We start from the raw sequence: 25,212 nt of genomic DNA on the forward strand, positions 1-25,212 counted from the left end.
CTTCCCCCTCTCCCTCCAGCCCCTCCCCCTTTATCCCCCTTTTAGCCCCGCCCCCTCTTAACCCTGCCCTCTTTAAGCCCCACCCTCTTTAAGCCACGCCCTCTTTAAGCCCCACCCCCTCTAGCCCCGCCCCCCTTATCCCCACCCCTTCCCCCTCTCCCTCCAGCCCCTCCCCTCCTTAACCCCTTCCCCTTTTAGCCCCCTCCAGCCCCTCCCCCTGTAGCCCCGCCCCCTTTATCCCCGCCCCCTTAAGCCCCGCCCCCCGTGTCCCCGCCCACTTGCGGGGGCTGTCGATGGCGATGTCGATGATGGCCCCGAAGGGCGCGAAGGCCGCGCGGAGCAGCTCGGGGCTGAGCTCGGCGCCGTGCACGTACAGCGTGTTCCCCTTCCGGGGGGACGGCCGCTCGGGGAACGAGTCCGAGCCTGGGGGGCCGGGACCCTCAGTGGGGCACCCGGGGACACCCCAAATGGAGAGAGACCCCGGGGACACCCCGAATGGGGAGAGACCCCAGGACCCCAAAACAGGACCCCCACCCCATGGGGACACCCCGAATGGGGAGAGACCCCAAAATGGGGAGAGACCCCCCCGGGACACCCCAAAAAGGGGAGAGACCCCAAAATGGGGAGAGACCCCCGGTGACACCCCGAATGGGGAGAGACCCCAGGGACACCCCAAAAAGGGGAGAGACCCCGGGGACACCCCAAATGGGGGAGAGACCCCTGGGACCCCAAATACAGGGGAGACCCCATGGGACACCCCGAATGGGGAGAGACCCCAAAATGGGGAGAGACCCCCCCGGGACACCCCAAAAAGGGGAGAGACCCCAAAATGGGGAGAGACCCCGGGGACACCCCAAATGGAGAGAGACCCCAGGGACACCCCGAATGGGGAGAGACCCCTGGGACCCCAAATACAGGGGAGACCCCATGGGGACACCCCGAATGGGGGTGAGACTCCCAGGGACACCCTGAATGGGGAGAGACCCAGGGACACCCCAAAAAGGGGAGAGACCCCGGGGACACCCCAAAAAGGGGAGAGACCCCGGGGACACCCCAAAAATGGGAGAGCCCACCCCATAGACCCCAAATACAGGGGACGCCCCATGGGGACCTCAAATGGGGAGAACAAACCCAGGGGGACCCCAAATGGCCCCCCCCACACAGACCCCAAAATGGGGACACCCCCCCGGGACACCCCCAAAAAGGGGAGACCCCTCCCAGGAACCCCAAAATGGGGAGCACCCACCCTATAGACCCCAAAATGGGGGGCACACCCCATAGAGACCTCAAATGGGACCCACCAGGACCCCCCAGACCCCCCCAACCCACCCCCAAATCCCCCTCAAATCCCTCCAAGACCCCACAGCCTCCCCCCAAATCCCCCCAGGACCCCCCCAGATCCCCCGAAATTCCCCCCAAGACCCCCAAATCCCCCAGAACCCCCCAAAGCCCCCCCAGGACCCCCCAAATCCCCCCAAAAAGCCCCCCCCCGTACGTCTGAAGGCTCCGTCCCGCTCCCGGCCCCGCTCCTCGGCCTCGGGCTCGGGGTCCCAGTCCAGGCGCCGCTCCCCCCGCTCGGGGGGTCCCCGCGACCCCCCCCAGCCTCGGGGTCCCGCAGCCGCTCACTGGCACTGACAAAGCTGGGGGGGGCCCCAAAAAATGTGGGGGGGGACCCCAAAAATTTGGGGGAGCCCCCCGAAATTTGGGGGTGCCCTAGAATTTTAGGAGGGGGCATCAATTTGGGGGGGGGGGGCACTCACCTCTCATAAAGGGATTTCCTCTGGGGGCGCCGGGACTGCAGGGAGGGGGTGGTCAGAGGGGGGTGTGACCCCCCCAAAAAATGGGGGGGGGTCATCTCGACCCCCCCACCCCCCAAAAATTGCCCCCCCCCCCCCCCCCCCCGGTACCTCCTGGGTGTCGTCGTCGGCCGAGACGCTGCGCTGGAAGGGCTGGAAGGTGGGGGTCGGGCCCTTCTCTCGGGTCCTGGGGGGGCACAGGGGGGTGAGGGGGGGGCAGGCGCTGGGACCCCCCCTCAGAATAATTTGGGGGGGGTGGGAGGGGTTTGGGGGGGATTTGGGGGGGGTTAAGGGGGGTTTGGGGCCATTTTGGGGCCACTCGGGGCCATTTTGGGGCCTTTTGGTGTCATTTTGGGGCCAGTTGGTGCCATTTGGGGCCATTTTGGGGCCACTCAATGCCATTTTGGGCCATTTTGATGCCATGAGGGGCCATTTTAGCTCCATGAGGTGCCATTTGGGGCCATTTGGTGTCATTTTGGGGCCATTTGGGGCCATTTTGGGTCACTTGAGGCCCATTTTGGTGCCACTTGAGGCCATTTTGGGTCCACTTGATACCATTTTGGGGTCATTTGAGGCCATTTTGGGTCCACTTGATACCATTTTGGGGTCATTTGAGGCCATTTTGACGCCACTTGAGGCCATTTTTGGTGCCACTTGGGGCCATTTTGGGTCCACTCGGTGCTATTTCTGGGCCATTTGAGGCCATTTTGGGCCCACTTGGTGCCATTTTGACGCCATTTGAGGCCATTTTGATGCCCCTTGATGCCATTTTGGGGCCATTTTGGGGCGTTTTGGGTCCCTTTTGGTGCCGGGGGGTTCTCTCGCCCCCCACCTTGAGCTTCCCTCCAGGGTCCGGGAGCGCTTGAAGCCGGAGTTCTTGGTCTCGGCCTTGATGGCGCTGATGGCCCCCGACTTCACCAGCAGCTTCGCCTGCTCCGTGGCCGTGGCCGTGTCCACGGGGGCTGGTCCGACATGGCTGCGGCGGGGGGTGGGGCTCAGCGCCCTCAGAACCCCCAAAAAACGCCGAAATCCCCCCAAAAACGGCCCCCGCCCCCCCTCGCCGTAACACTTGGTATCGCCCAGGCGCTCCCCCGCCCGCACCCGCCGTGGTTCGGCCCGTCGCCATGGCGACGAGCGGGTCACGTGACCTCGTGCGGAGGGCGGCGCGCGGCGGTCGCCATGGCGACGGGGGCCGGTTTCCCGCCACAGCCCTTAAAGGCGCCGCGCCGCTCTTAAAGGGGCCGCGCCCCCCCCAAATACGAAGCCCCCCGCCCCAAAATAAAGCCCCCAGCCCCAAAACAAGGCCCCTCCCCCCAAATAAAGCCCCCCCCAACAACTCACAGCGCTTGATGCCCCCCTGGCTGCTGGGCCCGGCGCTGCTCTGCTGCTTCTTCAGCGCCAGCAGCGCCTTTTTCTGGGGGGGAAGGGGTTAAATCGAGGGGGGGCCTGAAATTGAGGGGGGGGGGCTGAAATAGGGGAGGGGGCGACCCCCTGGGGCACCCTCCCCACCTTTTTCCGTAGCTTGGCGAAGCGTTTCTGCAGGGCCTCCTCCTCCTCCGTCAGCCCGGGCGGCAGCGCCAACATGGCGGGGCCTGGGGGGGTCCTGGGGGGTCTCCGGGGTCTTGGGGGGGGTCCTGGGGGGGCCCTGGGGGTCCTGGGGGGCCCCGCGGTCTCCCTGGCAACGCCGATGGGCTCGGAGAGGGAAAAGGAAGGCCGAGGAGTTCCGCTTCCGGTCGGGGTGACGCCGGCTGCCAGCACTTCCCGCCCGGCTGCCAGCACTTCCGCCCGTCTTGAGGCCGCTGTGGGGAGGGGGAGGGAAGCGCTTCCGGTCAGGGCCCGGGCAGGCTGCAGAGATGGAGCTGGAGCGGCTCGGTGGGGGGGGGGGGGATTTTTGGGGGGTCGGGGGGGGCTTGGGGGGTTATGGGGGGCTGGGGGGGCATAACGGGGTGTGGGGGGGCATTGGGGCAGTTATGGGGCTGTGGGGGGGCAATAGGGCCCTTATGGGGGGCTCAAGGGGCAGTTATGGGAGGCTGGGGGGGCAATAATGGGTGTGGGGGGGCAGTAGAGTCCTTATGGGGGGCACTGGGGCATTTATGGGGGTCTCAGGGGCACTGGGGCAGTTATGGAGGGGCTGGGGGGGGCAATAATGGGGTTGGGGGGGCATTGGGGCAGTTATGGGGGGGGTATGGGGCAATTATAGGGGGCTGGGGGGGCAATAACGGGGCTGGGGGGGGCCATGGGGCAATTACAGGTGATGGGAGGGGCCCTGGGGCAATTACGGGGGGCCTGGGGGGGCAATTACGGGGGCCGGGGGGGTCCCTGCACCCCCTTAACCCCCCCCCATTTGCCCCCCCCCCCAGTGCTGCCCCCCCCCGGCCCCCTGCACCTGCCCCTGGCGCTGCTGGAGCTGGGCTGCGGGGGGGGCTTCGAGCTGGCGCCGGGCAGCGCCCCCCCCCGCGGCACGGTGAGACCCCCCCCAGACCCTAAATACCCCCCCCAGATCCTAAATACCCCCCCCGGACCCTAAATGCCCCCCAAATCCCCCCCCAGGACCCCCAAAACCACCATTATTCCCCCCAAAACCCTGTGCCCCCCCCCCATAAATGCCCCCCCCATAATTCCAGGACCCCCCCCAATAATTCCGCCCCCCCCCCAGACCCTTAATTGCCCCCCCAACCCTAAAAGCCCCCCCAAACCCCTCCCCAGGACCCCCAAAACCACCAATATCCCCCCCAAAACCCCTTGCCCCCCCCCCCATAATTGCCCCCCCTCCCCTTAACCCCCCTCCATTTATTTTCTGCCCCCCCCCAATTATTTTCTGCCCCCCCCCAGCTCCCCCAGGGGCTCCCCCCCTTCGCCCCCCCCGCGGTGGCGGAGCTGGAGGGGCGATTTTTGGGGACCCCCGCCTGGCTGCCCCCCCACCGGCACGAGCGGGCCCGGAGGTAACGGGGGGGGGGGCAGGAATTATTGGGGGGGGCAGAAAATAATTGGGGGGGGGGGCTGGAATTATGGGGAGGGGATTTGGGGGGGGGCACTGGGTTTTGGGGGGGATATCGGTGGTTTTGGGGGTCCTGGGGGGAAATGGGGGGGTATTTTGGGCTGGGGGGGGCTGAAATTATTGGGGGGGGGGCTGAGAATAATTGGGGGGGGGGGTCCTGGAATTAAGGGGGGGGCGTTTAGGGGCGGGGGGGGCATTTATTGGGGGGGGGGGGGCAGTGGGTTTTGGGGGGATATCGGTGATTTTGGGGGTCGTGGGGGGGAATTAAGGCTCTGGGGGGGGCATTTAGGGCCGGGGGGGTCGGATTTTGTCGCGGGGGGGTCCCCAAATTTTCCGTTTCCCCCCCCCCAGGTGCTGGACGCGGGCGGCGGCCCCGGGGGGGCTCCTGGCCCTGGAGCCCACCCCCCCCCACGGCTCCCTGCGGGCGCTGCGGGACCCCCGCACCGGGGCCCTGCGGGGCTTTGCCGAGGTGGGGGGGGCAAATTAATTAAGGGGGGGGGCTCTAATTAATTAATTAACCGGGGGGGTGCCAAAACCCCCCCCCGTTAACCCCCCCGTGCCCCCCCCAGGAGCTGACGGAGGGCACGGTGCTGCCGCCCCCCCCCCAGGATGACCCCCAGGGGTGCCCATGGACAGGTGAGCCCCCCCCCGTGTAAATTAAGCCATAATTAACCCCCCCTAATTAAAATTTTAATTAGTGCCCCCCCCACAGGTGCCCTTGAGGAGCCCCCCCTGGAGCTGCTGCAGGAGCGGGGGGCGACCGAGGAGGATTTGGACCTGGAGAATGGTAATGGGGGGGGGGGGCACAATTTGGGGCCCCCCCTTTAAAAAAAAATCCCCCCCCTTTTAATTAATCCCCTTTCTTTTTTAATTACCCCCCCCAGGTTTATTAACGACCCCCCCGGGGCTCAAACTCGGCGTCGACTTCCAGCCTCGAGGTGAGCCCTGGGAGAAAATTGGGGGGGGGGGGGGCACGTTTTGACCCCCCCCTTAAAAATTTCACCCCACACACACCCCCTGGACCCCCCCCCACACCCCTTGGACCCCCCCTTATTTTATGACCCCCCTAATTTATTGCCCCCCCCCAAATAAAGCCGGGGGGGCCCCGCTGTCGCTCTCCACCCTCCTGGGGGCTTTGGACACCCTGGAGCTGGGGGGGGAGGAGGAGGAGGATGAGGAGCGAGGGGGGGGCACGGGGGGGGTCCCTGCCCCCCCCCGCCCCCCCAGGAGCCCCAAACCCCCCCCGCGGCCCCCCCCCGGCGCGCGGACAGCTTGGAGGAGCTGGTGATGAAGGTGAGTTTTGGGGAGGGGGGGGCGGGTTTTGGGGGGGTCCCGTGGCCCCCCCGTGATGTTTTTGTGCCCCCCCCTCACCCAGGAGGTGCTGGAGCCCCCCCCGGCCCCCCCCGTGGCCCCCCCGGAGCCGCCCCCCCCCGAGGAGCAGTGGGCGGTGGAGGAGGACGCCAGCGCCCCCGTGGAGGGCTTCGAGGAGCTGGTGCCCGACCCCGCCTTTAAGGTGGGGGGGGCACGGATTTAAATTTGGGGGGGGGTCTCGGGGGGGGTCTGGGGGGTTTTGGGGGGAGTTCAGGGGGTTTTGGGGGGATCCGGGGGGGATTTATGGGATGGGGGTGGGAGGGGGGGTGGGGGGTTGGGAGGGGGTTGGGGGGGGTCATTGAATTGAGGGGGGGGTCACTGAATTGGGGGGGGGGTCCTGGGGGGGCTCTAAGCCAGATTTGGGGTGAATTCGGTGAGTTTTGGGGAAGGGTTCATGGGATTTGGGGGCACTTTTGGGGCTGGGGGGGCTCCTGGTGCCCCCTGTTGTTGGGAGGGGGAATTGGGGGGGGGGTTTAAGGGGTTGGGGGGGGGTCATTAAATTGGGGGGGGTCTTGGGGGGGGTTCTGAGGCCGTTTTCGGTAAATTTTGGGGAAGAATTCATAAGATTTTTGGGCCAGGGGTGCTCCTGGTGCCCCTTGTTGTTGGGGGGGGATTTATGGGGTTGGGGGGGGTCATTAAATTGGGGGGGGGTCTTGTGGGGGGGCTTTGAGGCCGATTTGGGCCTATTTGTGTAAATTTTGGGGAAGAATCCACAGCATTCGGGGACTCTTTCGGGATTGGGGGCACCTCCAGCTCCCCTCCCACCCCCCGGTTCCCGTTGGGGGGGGGTCCCCGCGGTGTCCGTGTCCCCCCCCAGCCCCATTTTGTGCCCCCCCCAGTGGCCGTTCCGCCTGGACCCGTTCCAGCAGCGCGCCGTGCTGTGCCTGGAGCGCGGCCGCTCGGTGCTGGTGGCCGCCCACACCTCGGCCGGCAAGACCGTGGTGGCCGAGTACGCCATCGCCATGGCGCGCCGACACATGACGCGGTGCGTGGGGGGGGCACGGGGGGGTGTGCGGGGGGTGGGACGCAGCGGGAGGGGGGTAAATGGCAAGCTGGGGGGGGTAGAAGTCAACCTGGGGTGGGTGGAAGTCAACGGGAGGGGGTAAAACCCAACTGGAAGGGGTCCAAACCCAACTGGAAGAGCCCGAAACTCAATGGGAAGGATAAAACCCAACGGGAGGGTCTCAAAACCCAACCTGAGGGGGTAAAACCCAACTGGAAGGGCCCAAAACCCAACTGGAAGAGCCCGAAACTCAACAGGAGGGGATTAAAACCCAACCAGAGGGGGTAAAACCCAACTGGAAGGGCCCGAAACCCAACTGAAGAGCCCAAAACACAATGGGAAGGGATAAAACCCAATCTGGGAGGGGTAGAACCCAACTGGAAACGCCCAAAACCCAACGGAAGGGGATAAAACCCAACTGGAAGAGCCCCAAACCCAACTGGAAGGGCTAAAACTCAGTTAAAAACCCCCAAAACCCAACTGTAGATCCCAAATCCCTCTCCCCGTCCCCCCAAACCAGCCCGTATCGACTCTAGACCCCCCGGGACACCCCCAAACCCCCTCCCCGGGGCACCCCAACCCCCCCGGGACACCCCCGTGCCCCCCTTGCCCCCAGGACCATCTACACGTCGCCCATCAAGGCGCTCTCCAACCAGAAGTTCCGCGACTTCAAGACCACCTTCGGCGACGTGGGGCTGCTGACGGGGGACGTGCAGCTGCGCCCCGAGGCCTCCTGCCTCATCATGACCACCGAGATCCTGCGGTGAGCCCCCTCCCCGGAACAAAACAATATCAAAGAACCCCCAAAAGAGCCATAAATCACCCCAAAATCTTCCCGCAGCTCCATGCTGTACAACGGCTCCGACGTCATCCGCGAGCTGGAGTGGGTGATTTTCGACGAGGTGCACTACATCAACGACGCCGAGGTGGGTCTGGGGGGGGTTTGGGGGGTGGCTATGGGGTGGGGGGCACCCTGCTGACCCCCCCCGCCCTGCTGCCCCCCCCCCAGCGCGGGGTGGTGTGGGAGGAGGTGCTGATCATGCTGCCCGAGCACGTCAAGCTCATCCTGCTCAGCGCCACCGTGCCCAACGCCCTCGAGTTCGCCCAGTGGGTGGGGTAAGGCGAGGGGGGGGGGGCTGGGGGGCAGTTATGGGGGGGTTATGGGGCAGTTAGGGGTGGTATGGGGTGCTATGGGGCAGTTACGGGGTGTTTATGGGGTGGTTATGGGGTGGTTGTAGGGTGCTATGGGGTGTTATGGGGTGGCTGGGGGTTGGATTTAGGGGGCTGGGGGTTGTCTGGGGGGGGCTTTGGGGAGGCCCTGGGGGGCCTGGGAGTGGTTTATGGGGGTTTGGGGGTGATTTTGGGGGTGCTGGGGGGTTTATGGGGGGCTGGGGGGCATCTATGGGAGTCATTTATGGGGTTCTGGGGGTGGTTTATGGGGGACTGGGGGTTGTGGGGGTGGTTTTGGGGGCCTGGGGGTGGTTTATTGGGGTTTCGGAGTGGTTTATTCTGGTCAGGGGGTGTCTGGGGGTGGTTTATTGGGGCCTGGGGGTGTCTGGAGGTGGTTTTTGGGGGTCTGGAGGTGGTTTATTGGGGTCTGGGGGTGGATTATTGTGGTCTGGGGGGTTTATTGGGGCCTGGGGGTGGTTTATTGGGGTGTTGTGGGGGTTTATTGGTGTTTGGGGGTGGATTATTGGGGTCTGAGGGTGCTTTATTGGGATCTGGGGGTGTCTGGGGGTGGTTTTTGGGGCTCTGGGGGTCACACATGGACTCTGCGGGGTGTCTGGGGTTTTGGGGGGCTGTGTGGGGGTCCCGCCTCCCCCAGTGCCCCCCAGTGCCCCCCGTTTCCCCCCCCCAGGCGCACGAAGCGGCGGCAGCTGCGGGTGATCAGCACGCGGCAGCGCCCGGTGCCCCTGGAGCATTTCCTCTACACCGGGAACGGGCCCCGCACCCGCCAGCAGCTCTTCCTGCTGCTGGACGCACGCGGCACCTTCAACACGCAGGGGTGAGCCCCACCGCGCCCCATAGCTGCCCCATAGCTGCCCCATAGCGGCCCCATGGCTGCCCCATAGATGTCCTATAGCAGCCCCATAGCGGTCCCTCTGGCTGCCCCATAGAAGTCCCATAGATGTTACATAGCTACCCCATAGCAGCCCTATGGCTGCCCCATAGCAGCCCCATAACCACCCCATAGCAGCCCTATAACCACCCCATGGCTGCCCCATAGCGGCCCCATAGATGTCCCATAGCGGCTCCGTGGCTGCCCCATAGATGTCACATAGCTGCCCTATAGCGGACCTATAGCTGCCCCACGGTTGCCCCATAGATGTCCCACGGCTGCCCCATAGCAGCCCCATAACCACCCCATGGCTGCCCTATAGATGTCCCGTGGTGGCCCCATAGCGGCCCCATAGATGTCACATAGCTGCCCCATAGTGGCCCCATAACCACCCCATGGCTGCCCCATAGCTACCCCATAGCTGCCCTATGCCTGCCCCATAGCAGCCCCATAGCGGCCCCATGGCAGCCCCACAGCCCTACCCCATGTCTAGCCCCACAACCCTGCCCCACAGTCACCCCATAGCCTGCCCCACAGCGTGCCCCACAGCGTGCCCCACACCCCGCAGGTACTACGCGGCCGTGGAGGCCAAGAAGGGAGCGGGCGAGCAAACACGCGCAGAGCTTCGGGGCCAAGCAGCCCACCATGGGGGGCACCAGCCCCGGGCAGGTGGGGGGCTTTTGGGGGCTGGGGGGGGACTTTGGGGGCTGGGGGGCTCCTTTTGGGGTCTGGGGGCTCCTCTTGGGGTGGGGGCGCAGTCCCTGCTGTGGGATCTCCCCCCCTGCCCTCGTTTCCCTTCTGTTGGTGATTTGGGGGGGGGTCTTTTGGGGCTCTTTTAGGGATTTCTTCTCCTAAGCTCCCTTTAGACCTATTTAGGGGCCCCCCACCCATTAAATTTTGGACTCTTTTGGGCTTCTTTTAAGGTTTTTTCCCCCCCATATCCCCCCAAACCCCGCCTGGGGCTCCCCTTTTGGCCTCTAACACCCCCCCTGTGACCCCCTGTGACCCCCCTGACCCCCTGTGACCCCCCCTGCCCCTCCCCTGACCCCCTGTGACCCCTCCTGTCCCCTCCTCTGACCCCTCCTGACCCCCTGTGACCCCCCCCTGCCCCTCCCTGCCCCCTGTGACCCCTTCCTGCCCCTCCCCTGACCCCCTGTGACCCCCTTCCTGACCCCCTGTGCCCCCCCCCGCCCCTCCCCTGACCCCTGTGACCCCCTGTGACCCGCTGTGACCCCCCTGCCTCTCCCCTGACCCCCTGTGACTCCCTGTGACCCCCCCGACCCCCGTGACCCCCTGTGACCCCCTGTGACCCCCCCGACCCCCCTGTGACCCCCCCCTGCCCCTCCCCTGACCCCTCCTGCCCCCCTGTGACCCCTTGTGCCCCCCCCCGCCCCTCCCCTGACCCCCTGTGACCCCTGTGACCCCCCCCGTCCCCTCCCCTGCCCCCCTGTGACCCCCTGTGACCCCCCCCGACCCCCGTGCCCCCCCCAGGACCGCGGGATGTGGCTGGCGCTGCTGGGCTTGCTGCGGGAGCGGGGCCAGCTGCCGGTGGTGGCCTTCACCTTCTCGCGGGGCCGCTGCGACGAGCACGCCGCCGGCCTGGGGGCCTGGACCTCACCTCCCCCGCCGAGAAGAGCCGCGTCCGGGCCTTCTGCCAGCGCTGCCTCGCGCGACTCCGCGGCTCCGACCGCCGCCTGCCGCAGGTCGGGGGGCTGGGGGGGAAAGGGGGTCTGGGGGGGGGGAAAGGGGGTCTGGGGGGGGAAAGGGGGTCTGGGGGGGGTAGAGGGGGTGAAAGAGGGAAAAGGGGGGCTGGGGAGGGGGAAAATGGAGTCTGGGGGGGGGAAAGGGGGCCGGGGGGGGGGAAAGGGGGTCTGGGGGGGGTAAAGGGGGGTGAAAGAGGGAAAGGGGGTCTGGGGGGGGTAAAATGGGGTCTGTGGGGGGTAAAATGGGGTCTGTGGGGGGTAGAGGGGGTGAAAGAGGGAAAAGGGGGGCTGGGGGGGGATGGGAGGGGGGTTAAAAGGGTGAAAGGGGGGCTGGGGGGGTAAAATGGGATTGGGGGGGATAAAGAGGGTTAAAAGGGGGCTAAAAGGAGGTAAAGAGGGGTCTGGGGGGGGATAAAGGGGGTTAAAGGGGGTTAAAAGGGGGTTAAGGGGTATAAAGTGAGGTTAAAAGGGGTTAAAGGGGGGCTGGGGGGGATGGAGGGGGGTTAAAAGGGGTAAAATGGGGTCTGGGGGGCTGAGGGAGGGAAAAAGGGGTTAAAGGGGGACAAAGGCGGGTGAAAGGGATGTTAAACGGGGTTAAAGGGGGGCTGGGGGGGTAAAAGGGGGTTAAAAGGGGGTAAAGGGGGTCAATGGGGGGTTGGAGGGGGATAAAGGGGCTAAAGGGGGGTGAAAGGGGGGTTGGAGGGGGGTAAAGGAGTTAAAGGGGGTTTGGGGGGCTCTGGGGGTCCTAAAGGGGCTTTGGGGGGGTCCTAAAGGGGCTTTGGGTTTTCTGGGGGGTCTTAAAGTGGATTTTGGGGCTCTCTGGGGGTCCTAAAGAGGCTTTGGAAGGGCTTTGGGAGTCTCTTAAAGGGTCTTTGGTATTTTCTGGGGGTCCTATAATGTCTTTTGGGGTTGTTCCGGGGGTCCTGACGGCGTCGCCCCCCCCCAGGTGGTTCACATGACGGAGCTGCTGCAGCGCGGGATCGGGGTGCACCACGGGGGGGTCCTGCCGCTGCTCAAGGAGGTGGTGGAGATGCTCTTCAGCCAGGGCTGGTCAAGGTCTGGGGGGGTCCCGGGGGGGGTCCGGGGGGCTGTGGGGGGGTCCCCCTGCCCCACACGTTGCCCCCCCCTGTCCGTGTGCCCCCCCCAGGTGCTGTTTGCCACCGAGACGTTCGCCATGGGGGTGAACATGCCGGCGCGCACCGTGGTCTTCGACTCCATCCGCAAGCACGACGGGAACGGCTTCAGGGACCTCCTGCCCAGTAGGGGGGGCGGCTGGGGGGGGCTGGGGGGGGGTTATGGGGGGCTATGGGGCAGTTATGGGGGGATATGGGGCAGATATAGACCATGGGGCAGTTGTGGGGGGGCTGTGGGGCAGTTATGGGGGGGATATGGGGCAGTTATGGGGGGGATATGGGGCAGTTATGGGGGGATATGGGGCAGATATAGGCTGTGGGGCAGTTGTGGGGGGGCTATGGGGCAGTTATGGGGGGATATGGGGCAGATATAGACCATGGGGCAGTTGTGGGGGGCTATGGGGCAGTTATGGGGGGGATATGGGGCAGTTATGGGGGATATGGGGCAGTTATGGGGGGCTGTGGGGCAGATATAGACCATGGGGCAGTTGTGGGGGGCTGTGGGGCAGTTATGGGGGGCTATGGGGCAGTTATGGGGGGCTGTGGGGCAGTTGTGGGGCACCTATAGGCATGGGGGTGGCCGGGGGCAGTTATGGGGCAGCTATAGGCTGTGGGTTTGGAATCTGTGGGGCAGGTCTGGGACCTATGGGGCAGTTCTGGTGAATCTATGGGCAGATTTAGCATCTATGGGGTAGGTTTGGGATCTATGGGGCAGTTCTGGTGAATCTATGGGGCAGATTTAGGATCTATGGGGCAGGACTGGGGAATCTATGGGGCAGACTCAGGACCCCCACGCCTGGTGTTGGCACCGCATGGTGCCCCCCGGGCCGCTATGGGGCTGGACAGCGGGGAGGCGCTGGGGGCTCTATGGGGCCGTAACCCCACACCCCCCCGTGCCCCCCACACCCCCCCAAACCCCCCTCACCCCCCGTGCCCCCCCAGGCGAATACGTGCAGATGTCGGGCGCGCGGGGCGCCGCGGGCTGGACGCCACCGGCACCGTCATCATCCTCTGCAAGGGGCCCCTCCTCCCCGAGCTGGCCGACCTGCACCGCGTGCTGCTGGTGAGCCCCCGCCCCTACAACCCCCCCCGGGACAAAAAGCCCCCCCCCCCATTAATAACCCCCCCAGGGCCGCCCGGAGCGGCTGCAGTCGCAGTTCCGCCTGAGCTACGGGAGCATCCTCAGCCTGCTCAGAGCCCCCGCGCTGCGCGTCGAGGAGCTGCTGAGGAGCAGCTACAGCGAGTTCCCCTGCGCAGGGACACCCCGGTGGGTGGGGGGGGCATTTTGGGGTGGGGTGGGGGTATTTGGGGTGGGGGGGTGCAGGGGGAATTGGGGGATTTATTGGGGATGTGGGGGTTTGGGGGAATTGCTGAGGAGCAGCTACAGCGAGTTCCCCTGCGCAGGGACGCCCCGGTGGGTGGGGGGGGATTTTTGGGGTGGGGGGGGACATTTTGGGGTGTGGGGGGGGATTTGGGGTGGGAGAGATTTGGGAGATTTGGGAGGTTTGGGGGATTTGGGGGAATTGCTGAGGAGCAGCTACAGCGAGTTCCCCTGCGCAGGGACACCCCGGTGGGTGGGGGGGGGGATTTTTGGGGTGGGGGGGGACATTTTGGGGTGGGGGGGGCATGGGGGGGTATTTAGGGGTTGGGGGTGCAGGGGGTGTGAGGGGGTTTGGGGGGATTGGAGGGGTTTGGGGGATTTGGGGGAATTTGGGGTTTTATGGGGATTTGGGGGAATTGGGGGGATTTGGGGGGGTTGGGGATGTGGGGGGGATTTGGGATGTGGGTGGTTTTGGGGCATTTTGGGGCTATATAGCTGGTTTTGGGCTGGTTCTGGGCTGGTTCTGGGCTGGTTTTGGGGCTGTATGGCTGGATTTGGGGTGGTTTTGGGGCTCTGTGTCTGTTGTTGGGGTGTTTTTGGGGCCTTTTGGGGCTGTATGTCTATTTTTGGGCTGGTTTGGGGGTTTTTGGGGCTGTATGTCTATTTTTGGGGTCGTTTCGGGGCGTTTTGGGCCAGGCCCAGGAGCGGCGCGTGGCGGAGCTGCAGGGGGAGCTGGCGGCGCTGGGGGAGCCCCCGGAGGAGGGGGGGGCCCTGGGCGACCTCCCCCAGTACCTGGAGGCCGTGAGGGGGCTGCGGGAGGCCAGGGCCCAGCTGCAGGTGGGGGGGGGGTCTGGGGGGGCTTTGGGGGGGCTTTGGGGGCATGGGGAGGGGTCTGGGGGGGCTTTGGGGGGCATTTGGGGAGGGATTGGGGGGGACTTGGGGGGGTTTGGGGGGCTTGGGGGGGCACTGGGGGGCATGGGGAGGGGATTGGGGGGGATTTGGGGGGGAGTGGGGGGCTCTGGGGGGCTTTGGGGGGATTTGGGGGCATGGGGGGGCACTGGGGATGTGGGGGGGGACCTGAGAATGGGGGGGGGGCTTTGGGGGACCTTGGGGGTGGGATTGAGGGGGCTTTGGGGGGTATCGGGGGGCATTGGGGGTATTTAGGGTCATGGGGGGGCATTGGGGGGGGGCATGCGGGGAGATGGGGGGGGCATGGGGGGGATTTTGGGGGGGAATTGGGGATTTTGGGGGGGGTATTGGAGATTTGGGGGGGGACCTGGGGATTTTGGGGGGGACCTGGGGGAGGTGGGGGGGGGCTGTAGGGCCGAGGGGGGGGCAGGGAGGGTCCCGGGGGGGTCCTGAGGCCGTGCCCCCCCCCAGCGTCGCGCGGCGCAGTCGGTGGCGGGGCTGAAGGCGCTGACCCCCGGGGCGGGTGGTGGTGGTCGACACCCCCCGGCACCGCAACGCCCTGGGGCTCATCCTGCAGGTACGGCCCCAAAATGCCCCGAAATGCCCCGAAATGCCCCCAAAACGACAATGGAAACCCCGAAATGCCCCAAAACCGCCCCAAAACTGCCCGAAATGCTCCAAAACCACCCCAAAATGCCCCAAAAACACCAATGGAAACCCCAAAATACCCCAAAACTGACCCAAAACACCCCCAAACCACCCTTGGAAATCCCAAACTGCCCCCAAAACGCCAGTGGAAACCCCGAAATGCCCCAAAACTGCCCCAAAATGCACCAAAACTGCACTGAAATGCCCCAAACCCCCCCCAATTCCCCCCCAAAATCCCTCCCAAGCCCCCCCAAATCCCCCCAAATCCCCCCTAACCCCCCCAATTCCCCTCCCCAACCCCCTTAAAAACCCCCCAAAATACCCTAAACCCCCCCAAATCCCCCCCAATTTGCCCCAAAATCCCTCCCAACCCCCCCGAGCCCCCCCCAATTCCCCCCAATTCCCCCCAAATTCCCCCAAATCCCCCCAACCCCCCCAAATCCCCCCCAACCCCCCGAGCCCCCCCAATTCCAACCAAATTCCCCCAAATTCCCCCAAATCCCCCCAAACCCCCCCCTTTTTCCCCCAGGTGACCCCCGAGGGGGGGGGCGCCGCCTGGCGGTGCTGGTGCTGTGCGAGAAGCTCCCCCCGGAGGGGCCCCCCCCGAGCCCCCCCCCGGACGCCCCCTACCCCGAGGACCTGCTGCTCACCCGCTTCTTCCTGCCCGAAGGTGGGGGGGGGCTTTTTTTTGGGGGGGGGGGGGAAATTTTGGGGACCCCCCCACGGCCATTGGGACCCCCAAATCCTGGGGGGGGGCTTAATTTGGGGGGGTGGGGGGGTTTTGGGGACCCCTTCAGTGTTCAGGACCCCTTGGGGGGGCTTTTTATTTGGGGGGGTGGCATTTCTTTGGGGGGGGGGGGCACCCCATACACCTGGTCCCTTGCGGGGGGTGTCATTTCCTGTGCCCCCCCCAATTTGGGGTCTTTTTGGGGGGTCTCCTTCAACATCCCCATGGGGGGGGCCCCCAGAGATCCCCCTCAATCCCTTTATATTTTTTTTTGAGGGGGGGGGGCCAAAATCCTGGCTCCTTGTGGGGGGGGGCCAAAATTAAATCGTGCCCCCCCCTAAAAAAAAAACGGGGCTCCTGGGGGGGGTGGGGGGGCAACCCTTTGGGCCCCTCCCAGCCCAAACCCTGCCCCATAAAAAAATTTTTGGGGCTCCCCCGGGTCTGGGGACCCCCCCCTGGGTTTTGGGGACCCCCCCCCTAAATTTTGGCCCCCCCAGGCCCCCCCGGGTACGCGCTGGAGGAGCTGCACCCCGAGGACCTGGCGGCGCTCACCGGGCGCACCCTGAGGGACCCCCCCCCCGAGCGCCTCCTGCAGGAGCTGCGGCACCGCCGGTACCGGGGGGGGGCCCCAAAAATTGGGGGGGGGCACAGAAAAATTTGGGGGGGGGTCCTAGAGCCCGGGGGAGGGGCTGGGGGGGGAATTGAGGCACTAGGGAGGGGTTAAAGGGGGGGAAAGGGGGGATTTTGGGGTGGGGGGGTCTGGGGGGCACCCCAAAAATTTGGGGGGGCATCACAAAAATTGGGGGGGGGCACAAAAAAATTGGGGGGGGGTCCCCGGAGCCCTGGGGAGGGGCTGGGGGGGAATTGAGTCCCTGGGGACGGATTAAGGGGGGGGATTTTGGGGTGGGGGGGCAACCCAAATATTGGGGGGGGGGGGCACAAAAAAATAGGGGGGGGTTCCTGACCCCGGGGGGGATTTTGGGGTGGGAATTTAGTCCCTGGGGGGGGATAAGGGGGGGTGGGAAGGGTCTGGGGGGGGCTCCCCCCCTTATTTTGGGGTCCCTGGGGGTCTTTTAGGGATATTGGGGTTCCTGGGGGGGTCCCAATGGGTATTGGGGTCCCTGCTCCCCCTTTATTTTAGGGTGTCTTGGGGGGGTCCTTTAAGGGTATTGGGGTCCCGGGGGGGCTCACCATAAATATTGGGGTCCCTGGGGGGGGTCTTTTAGGGATATTTTTTTTGGGGGGGGTCCCAATAGGTATTGGGGTCCCTGGGGGGGTCCCCATAAATATTGGGGTCCCTGGGGGGGTCTTTTAGGGATATTTTTTTGGGGGGGGGTCCCAATAGGTATTGGTGTTCCTGGGGGGGGGTCCCAATGGGTATTGGGGTCCCTGGGGGGGTTTAGGGATATTTTTTTTGGGGGGGGGTCCCAATAGATATCGGGGTTCCTGGGGGGGGGGGTCCCAATGGGTATTGGGGTCCCTGGGGGGCCTCCCCGTGACCCCCCCTCCCCATATTTCCCCCCCCCCCCCCCCCCCCAGGAAGGACCCCCCCGGGCCGGAGCTGGGGGGGGCCGTGCAGGAGCTGCTGCGGCTGGCGGGGGGGGGGGCTGGGGGGGGGCTGCCCCTGCTGGACCCGGTGGGGGCCCTGCAGCTCCGCGACCCCCCCGCCGTGGAGGCGGCCGCCAGGATCCGTGCCCTGGGGGGGGCCCTGGGGGGCTTCCAGTGCGTGCACAGCCCCCGCTTCCAGCAGGAGGTGAGGGGGCCGGGGGGGGCATTTGGGGTGGTTTTGGGGCCGTTCGGGGTGGTTTTGGGTGTTTTGGGGCCATTTGGGGTGTTTTGGGGCCGTTCGGGGTGGTTTTGGGGCTGTTTTGGGTGGTTTTGGGGCTGTTGGGGCTGTTTGGCTGCTTTTGGGCCATTTGGGGTGGTTTTGGTGTGGTTTTGGGGCGATTTGGGGTGTTTTTGGGGTGTTTTTGGGCCATTTGGGCTGTTCGGGCTGTTTTTGGGGCATTCTGGGTGGTTTTGGGGCTGTTTTTGGGGCCGTTGGGGCTGTTTTGGGGCCATTTGGGCTGTTTTTGGTGCCTTTTGGGCTGTTTTCGGGCCATTCGGGGTGGTTTTGGGGCTGTTTTGGGCTGTTTTGGGCTGTTTTGGGCTGTTTTGGGGGCTGTTTTGGGGCCGTTTGGTCTATTTGGGGGCCGTTCGGGCTGTTTTGGGTTGTTTTGGGTCCGTTGGGGCCGTTTTGGGTCTGTTTGGGCTGTTTGGGGTGACCGTGGCCGTGCCCCAGTTCGTGCGCCTGGCCGCGCGCCGGGAGCTGCAGGCGCAGTTGGAGCAGCTCCAGTTCCGCCTCTCCGACCGCTCGCTGCTGCTGCTGCCCGAGTACCACCAGCGCCTCAACGTGAGCACTGAGTGCCCCTAAATGCCCCAAAATAGCCCCAAAACAGCCCCAAATGCCCCAAAATGGCCCCAAATGGACCCAAAATGGCCCCAAACGGACCCAAAATGGACCCAAAATGGCCCCAAACGGACCCAAAATGTCCCCATAATGTCCCCATATCCCCCCTCTGACCCCCTGTGACGCCCCCAACCCCCAGTGCCCCCTGTGACCCCCCCCATGTCCCCATAACGTCCCAACGTCCCCATGTCCCCATAACATCCCAATGCCCCCATAATGTCCCAATGTCCCCATACCACCGCCCTGACCCCCCGATGCCCCCTCTGACCCCCCTCTGACCCCCCCAGTGCCCCCTGTGACCCCCCCATGCTCCCCCTGACCCCCCTGACCTGCGGTGCCCCCCATTTCCCCCAATGTCCCCATAACTTCCCAATGTCCCCGTGCCCCCCGACCCCCCCGTGCCCCCATGTCCCGTAATGTCCCAACGTCCCCATGTCCCCATGACTTCCCAATGTCCCCATACCACCCCCCTGACGACCCCCTGTGACCCCCGGTGCCCCCCCCATGCCCCCCTGACCCCCCCTGACCCCCCCCCGCCCCCCAGGTGCTGCGGGCGCTGGCTACGTGGGGTCTGGGGGCTCGGTGCGGCTGGCGGGGCGCGTGGCGGCGGCGCTGAGCGCGCAGGAGCTGCTCCTGACCGAGCTGCTGCTGGCCAACGTCCTGCCCCCCCTGCCCCCCGAGCACGCCGCCGCCCTCCTCTCCTGCGCCGTGCACCCCGGCCGAGGGGAGAAGCCCCCCCGCCTGCCCCCCCCCTGCAGAAGGTAATTTGGGGGGGGGTTGGGGGGGGGTATGGGGTGGGATAGGGGGGGATATGGGGGTGTTGGGGGGGATTTAGGGGGTAAATGGGGGTATGGGGGGTGTGGGGGGGACATGGGTGACACCCCGGCCGAGGGGAGAGCCCCCCCGCCTGCCCCCCCCCGCAGAAGGTAATTTTGGGGGGGGTGTGGGGGTATTGGGGGTGATATGGGGCTGGGGGGTGACATGGGGGGAATATGGGGGGTGTGGGGGTGATATGGGGGTATTGGGGGGAGTATGGGGGTTATGGGGGGGTATGGGGGTTATGGGGGGGTGTTAGGGGGGGTATGGGGGTGTCGGGGGGCCTGGGGGGGTAGGAGGGATGATTTGGGGCTGGGGGATGATATAGGGCTGCTGGGGGGCTGGGGGCTGGTGTGGGGCTGGGGGCTTTGTGGGGCTGGAGGGAAGAGAGGCCTGCGCCCCCCAACACCCCCATAGCCCCCATAGCCCCCCCATAACCCCCCCGTTCCCCCCCCCCAGGGCATGGAGCAGATCCTGGCGGTGGCCGAGCGCCTGGGGCGGCTGCAGGAGCAGTGGGGGCTCCCCCAGAGCGCCGAGGACTTCGTGGGGCAGCTCGGCTTCGGCATGGTCGAGGTGGTCTACGAGTGGGCCTGCGGCAAGGTCAGCCCCCCCGGGACCCCCCGGGACCCCCCCGGACCCCCAGCCCCCTCCTTGGACCCCCCAGCCCCCCCCCCAGACACCCCATTTCCCCCCACGCCCCTCCCCCTGCCCCTCCTGACCCTTCCAACTCCCCCCACACCCCCCCAACACCCCCTTGACCCTTTGTGTCCCCTCCCCATGACCCCCCGTGCCCCCCTCACCCTCCATATACCCCAATACCCCCCCTGACCCCCCCCATACCCCCATAAAACCCCCATTAACTTCCCATACCCCTATACCCCCCAATACCCCCTGACCCCCCCGTAACCCCCAATAACCCTTGACCCCTGCTGACCCCTCTGACGCCCCTCTGACCCCCCGTGCCCCCCAGCCCTTCGCAGCCATCGCCCGCATGGCGCCGGTGCAGGAGGGGGCCGTGGTGCGCTGCATCCAGCGCCTGGAGGAGCTGTGCCGGGAGCTGCGCCGCGCCGCCTGCCTGGTGGGGGAGCCGGGGCTGGCCACCAAGATGGAGGCCGCCTCCACCATGATCAAGCGCGACATCGTCTTCGCCGCCAGCCTCTACACGCAAGAATAAAGGCCCCGGGACGCCCCCCCCCCTGCAGACCCTGCGTGGTTTGTGCCCAGCCCCCCCCAGAGGCAGGGCTGTGCTCCAGTGGGGTCTGAGCCCCCCCAGGACTGCGTTGGTTTGGCCCAGTTGGCTTCAACCCCCCCGTAACCCCGTGGTTTGGCCTGCCGGGGTCTTATCCCCCCCCCGTAACCCATTTGGTTCGGTCCGGTGGGGTCTGACCCCCCCCAAAGCTCCTGGTTTGGTCCAGTCGGCTTTGAACCCCCCCCCCACAACCCGTGTGGTTCAGTCCAGGGGGCTTTGGACCCCCCCCAGCCCCAATGGTTTGTCCCAGGTGGCTTGGATCTCCCCCCACAACCCCAATGGTTCAGTCCAGAGGGTCTGCCCCCCCAAAAACCTTAATAGTTCAGTCCAATAACGTCTGACCCCCCCCAAACCCACATGGTTCAGTCCAGTTGGCTTCGATTCCCCCCCAAAACCCAAATGGTTCCGTCCAATGTACTCTGAACCCCCCCAAATCCCCAATGGTTGAGCCCAGGGGCCTCTGATCCCCCCAAATCCCTCGTGGTTTGGCCCAGAGGGGTCTTTACCCCCCCCAAAATCCCAATGCTTCGGCCCAGGAGCTTCTGACCCCCCCATAACCCGAATGGTTCAGCCCCACGGCTTCCCCCCCCCCCCCCCCCAATGGTTCGCTGCACTCCCCCTCCCTCCCCATGCCCTGATCCTTGCTCTCAGCCCCGCCCTCCCCGTGACGTCATCACGGCGCGCCGGAAGCTCCCCGGGGGCCGCCATGGGCCGGCGGCGGCGGGGCCCGGCGGTCCCGGGGGGGCCCGAGGGGGGCCCGGGGGATCTCGGGGGGGTCCCGGGGGGCTGCGGGGGGCTCCGGGGCCCGGCCGCGGTGGAGGCGGCGCTGCGGGAGGCGGCCGCGCTGTTCCCCCGCCGCCTGCTGGGCCCGGCCCTGCCCGCCCTGGTGCTGCGCCATCAGCTCTACGGCCTGGCCGGGGACCGCACGGCGGTGGACCGGCACCTGGTGAGGGGGGGGGTTAATTGGGGGTGATTAGGGGTAATTAGGGGTAATTAGGGGGGACTGGGCTGGGGGGGGTGAATTGGGGGTGATTAATGGGGGTTAAATGGGGTTAATTGGGGCTGGTTGGGGTTTATTGGGGTTGATCGGGGCTCATTGGGGTGAATTGGGGTGAATTGGAGCTGATTGGGGCCACTTGGGGGTGATTGGAGCTGATTGGAGCTGATTGGGGCTCGTTGGGGTAATTAATGGGGGTTCATTGGGGTTAATTGGGGATGGGGCTGATTAATGGGGGTTAAATGGAGCTGATTTGGGCTAATGGGGACAAATTGGGGCTCATGGGGGTTGATTGGGGCTCATGGGGGTTAACTGGGGCTAATGTGAGCTAATTGGGGTTAATTGGTGTTCATTAATTGCATTAATTGTTGCTCCCCTCCCCCAGAACCGGCTGCGGGATGAGGGCCGGGTGCGGCTGCTGCACCTGGGGCTGGGCGGGGATGAGCTGGGCGTGGTCAGCACCGAGGAGTACACACAGAAGGTGAGGCCCCGCCCACGGACACGCCCCCTGCCCGGGGACACGCCCCCTGACCACGCCCCCAAACAACCAAGCCCCGCCCCTGGCCTCAGGCTCCAGACCCTGCCCCCAGCCTTCTGGCCACACCCCTGGTTCATGGCCACGCCTCCTGTCTCCTGACCCCACCCCCTGACCCCGCCCCCATTTTCTACCCCTGATCTCCCCACCCCTGACCCTGCTCCCTCCCTATGACCACGCCCCCTCTGCATAGCCCCGCCCCTAGCCCCACCCCTCTACGAGGCCACGCCTCCTGGAGCCCTGACCACACCCCCAATCCCTTCTCCCAACCCACCCCTCCCCCCAAACCCCACCCCTGCCCCCTCCCTGTGGCCCCGCCCCCACCACTCCCCTCCACCTGACCACGCCCCTCGCCCCGCCCCCTGTCACCCTGACCACGCCCCCTTTCAGGTGCTGCAGGCGGCCGCGGGCTCCCCGCGGGGAGGGGCTGGTTCGGCGCTTCCTGGAGGGGGCGGTGGGCGCCTGCCCCCAGCTGGGCTACGACCAGCGCCAGCTCCGGCAGCTCGGCTTCGGCGACGCCGACGTCACGTACGGACCCCAAAACCCCCCCGAATCCCCCCAAAAATCCCCCCCTAATCCCCCATACCCATATGGGGCCCCCAGGGGGGGCTCGGAGCCCTCGCAAGCGGCTCCGGGCCCCCCCCAGGGAGCTCAGGGGGGGGTGGGGGGGTGGATGCGATGCCCCCCCCCTATTTTTTGTGCCCCCTCCCCATTTTTTTTTGTGTGTCCCCCCCCAGGCAGCTGGTGGCCGCGGGCGTGCTGACGGTGCGCGACGCCGGGAGCTGGTGGCTGGCGGTGCCGGGGGTCGGCCGCTTCGTCAGGGCCCTCGTGCGCGGTGCGGGGGGGCCCCAAAACCCTGCCCCCACCCCCCAAATCACCCCCGGACCCCCCCAACCCCCCCTCACCCCTCCCCATCCCCCCTTCACCCCCCCCTCCCCCAACTTTCCCCCTTAACCCCCCCCCTCCCCCTATTTTTCCCCCCACTGACCCCAGGGCTTGGCTCCCTCGGTGCCCCCTGACCTTCTGACCTCTGACCCTGACCCCTGGCCGTGACCTTTGACCCCGCAGGGCGCCGGGCGCTGCTGGGCGCCGTCCGCCGCTCGCGGCACCGGGAGCTGCTCCTGGCCGAGCTGGGCCAGCGGCCGCCCCCCCCCCTGGGGCTGCGCTACCTCCTGCTGGACCTGCTCGGCGCCGAGCTGCTGCGCAGGTCCGACCCCTGACCCCTGACCTTTGACCCTTCACCTCTGACCCCTGACCTAGGCGCCTACCCGCTGACCTTTTTCTCTTTTTCCCCCCAAAACAGCGTCCCCACAGCCTCCGGGCCGCTGCTGCGATTGGCCGAGCCGTGACGCGGAGCTGGGCCGTGCTACAGAGGCGACGTGCAATAAAACTTTATTTTTTTTCGCCAAAAAAAAACTTTTTCGGAGCATTTTTTCCCGGTGGGCCCACTCAGTATCGCCGCTTTAAGGCGCGGCGCTTCCTGGGGGGTCACGTGGTGGCGGGTTGGGGGGGGGGTTGGCGTCACGTGTCGGCGGAGGGGCCGGGTCACGTGTCCCGGCTCTTAAAGGGGCCGCGATGCCCGCCCGCCTCCTCCCCGCCCTGCTCCTGGCGCTCGGCGCCGCCGCCGCCCCCTGGGCCGCGACCCCCGACACGGTGACGTCACGGCGGGGGGGGGTGACGTCACGGCGGGGGGGGTGACACTTCCGGGTTGGGGAGGGGCTGCAGGGCTGGGACCCCCCCAACCCCCCCCAACGGTCCCCGGGACCCCCCCCAGGACCCCCCCGGGCCCCCCCCCCTTGCCCCTGATGCCCCCCCCCGTGGCCCCCCCCTACCCCCTGAGCCCCCCCCATAGCCCCCCAAGCCCCCCCGTGCCCGTTACAGCCCCCCACACCCCCCCGTACCCCCAGCTGCCCCCCCCAGAGCCCCCCCATCACCCCCTGATGCTCCCCCCGCACCTCCCAAAGCCCCCCCTATACCCCCCAAAGCCCCCCGCGCCCCCCATCCCTGTCCCCCCCCAGGTGCCCCCCCATCCCAGATTCCCCCCCCATTTCCCCCCCTATGCCCCCCCCATTCCCTCACCCCCCCATTTCCCCCCCATCCTTGACCCCCCCCATGGCCCCCCCCTACTCCTAACCCCCCCCAATTCGCCCCCCCCAGTCCCTGACCCCCCCATTTCCCCCCCATTCCTTGACCCCCCCACTCCTAACCCCCCCCAATTCCCCCCCCAGTCCCTGACCCCCCCATTTCCCCCCCCAGGTCCGCCCCCGCGTGGTGCGGGAGCAGCTGCTGTGGGTGAGCGGGGGGGGCCGCGGGGGGGTGCACACCTTCCGGGTGCCGCTGCTGACCCTCACCCCCGGGGGGCTCTGCTGGCCCTGCGCCGAGGGCCGCAAGCGCTCGGCCGCCGACGTGGGGGCCAAATTCATCGCCTGCCGCCGCTCCGAGGATGGAGGTGGGGGCCGGGGGGGTCCTGGGGGGGTCCTGGGAGGATTTGGGGGGTTCTGGGGGGGTTAGGGGGGCATTGGGGGGGGGTTAGGGGGGGATGGGGGGGTCCTGGGGGGACTGGAGGGGGATTGGGAGGGGTCCTGGGGAGGTTTGGGGGGGGTTAGGGGGGGATTGGGGGGTCCTGGGGGGGTCCTGGGAGGATTTGGAGGGGTGCTGGGGAGGTCCTGGGGGATTTGGGGGGGGTCCTGGGGGGGCTGGGGGGGATTGGGAGGGGTCCTGCGTGGAGGTGGGGGGGTCCTGGGAGGCTTAGGGGGGGCGTGGGGGTGGTCCAGGACCTTTTGGGGGGCTGTCCCGCATCTCACAACAGGCTCCAAAATTTGGGGGGGGGGTCTCTGTGCCCCCCTGCCCCCCCTGACCCCCTTACCCCCCCTTGCCCCCCCCAGGTGCCACGTGGAGCCCCTCGCAGTTCGTGGCGGACGACGGGGGGGCGCGGGACGGGCTGAGCCTGGGGGCGCTGGCGGTGGTGGGGGGGGCTCGTGGGGGTCCTGGAGGGGGTCTTGGGGGGGGGGGCGAGGTGCTGCTGCTCTTCGCCCGCTGCGCCCACCGTGCCCGCTGCAGCCCCCCCAGCACCGCGCTGCTGCGCTCCCGGGACGACGGCCGCTCCTGGGGGGCCCCCCAAAACCTCTCGGGGGACGTCGGCACCGAGGTCTTTGCCCCCGGGCCAGGGGCCGGCATCCAGGTTTGGGGGGGGGCAAAAAGGGGGGGTTAGGGGGGATTTGGGGGGGGTTATGGAGGGTTTGGGGGGAACTTGGGGGGGTTAGAGGGGATTTGGGGGGATTTGAGGCGGGTTAATGGGGGTTTGGGGGGATTACGGAGAGTTTGGGGGGGCATAAAGGGGGATTTGGGGGGGTAGAGGGGGATTTGGGGGCATTTGGGGCTATTTTTGAGCTGTTTTTGGGCTGTTTTAGGTCTTTCTTGGGGCTCTTTTGGGGCTCTTTGGGGCTGTTTCAGGCTACTTTAGGGCTATTTTAGGGCCGTTTTTGGGGATTTTTTTTT

The 25,212-nt window shown here is 66.6% G+C and overlaps 4 protein-coding genes across 4 annotated transcripts; 3 read left to right on the forward strand and 1 right to left on the reverse strand.

Moving 5' to 3' along the window:
* Positions 1-278: 278 nt before the first annotated feature.
* NELFE (negative elongation factor complex member E) lies at positions 279-3,442 on the reverse strand (the record flags this gene model as incomplete). The annotated part of the gene is given in 9 exon segments (XM_082785535.1): positions 279-423; positions 1,496-1,576; positions 1,579-1,640; positions 1,761-1,795; positions 1,908-1,983; positions 2,629-2,752; positions 2,755-2,772; positions 3,138-3,210; positions 3,306-3,442. Coding segments are annotated over 9 exon segments (689 nt in total), but the record flags the coding sequence as incomplete, so codon positions are not given.
* Positions 3,443-3,629: 187 nt separating this feature from the next.
* Positions 3,630-20,231, forward strand: SKIC2 (SKI2 subunit of superkiller complex). The gene is given in 38 exon segments (XM_082785532.1): positions 3,630-3,668; positions 4,157-4,260; positions 4,629-4,738; positions 5,146-5,263; positions 5,364-5,430; positions 5,507-5,581; positions 5,679-5,732; positions 5,889-5,989; positions 6,037-6,087; positions 6,170-6,307; positions 7,005-7,150; positions 7,785-7,931; positions 8,010-8,094; positions 8,178-8,284; positions 9,027-9,173; positions 9,796-9,823; positions 9,825-9,896; positions 10,719-10,833; positions 10,836-10,930; positions 11,877-11,996; positions 12,078-12,189; positions 13,006-13,020; positions 13,023-13,126; positions 13,194-13,311; positions 13,314-13,330; positions 14,081-14,221; positions 14,765-14,806; positions 14,808-14,870; positions 15,471-15,474; positions 15,477-15,611; positions 16,166-16,280; positions 17,208-17,421; positions 17,950-18,060; positions 18,662-18,671; positions 18,674-18,865; positions 18,868-18,878; positions 19,393-19,533; positions 19,904-20,231. Coding segments are annotated over 38 exon segments (3,648 nt in total). The 5' UTR covers positions 3,630-3,649; the 3' UTR covers positions 20,108-20,231.
* Positions 20,232-20,888: 657 nt separating this feature from the next.
* On the forward strand, positions 20,889-23,129 carry WHR1 (winged helix repair factor 1; the record flags this gene model as incomplete). The annotated part of the gene is given in 7 exon segments (XM_082785533.1): positions 20,889-21,128; positions 21,565-21,654; positions 21,656-21,660; positions 22,105-22,242; positions 22,452-22,549; positions 22,783-22,921; positions 23,018-23,129. Coding segments are annotated over 7 exon segments (756 nt in total). The 3' UTR covers positions 23,064-23,129.
* Positions 23,130-23,258: 129 nt separating this feature from the next.
* On the forward strand, positions 23,259-24,895 carry NEU1 (neuraminidase 1; the record flags this gene model as incomplete). The annotated part of the gene is made up of 3 exons (XM_082785534.1): positions 23,259-23,367; positions 23,971-24,163; positions 24,600-24,895. Coding segments are annotated over exons 1-3 (567 nt in total), but the record flags the coding sequence as incomplete, so codon positions are not given.
* Positions 24,896-25,212: the final 317 nt, after the last annotated feature.

This window comes from Aythya marila, assembly GCF_965140915.1.
Source record: "Aythya marila genome assembly, contig: HAP1_HAP1_SCAFFOLD_55, whole genome shotgun sequence".
In the NCBI taxonomy this organism is placed as follows: Eukaryota; Metazoa; Chordata; class Aves; order Anseriformes; family Anatidae; genus Aythya; species Aythya marila.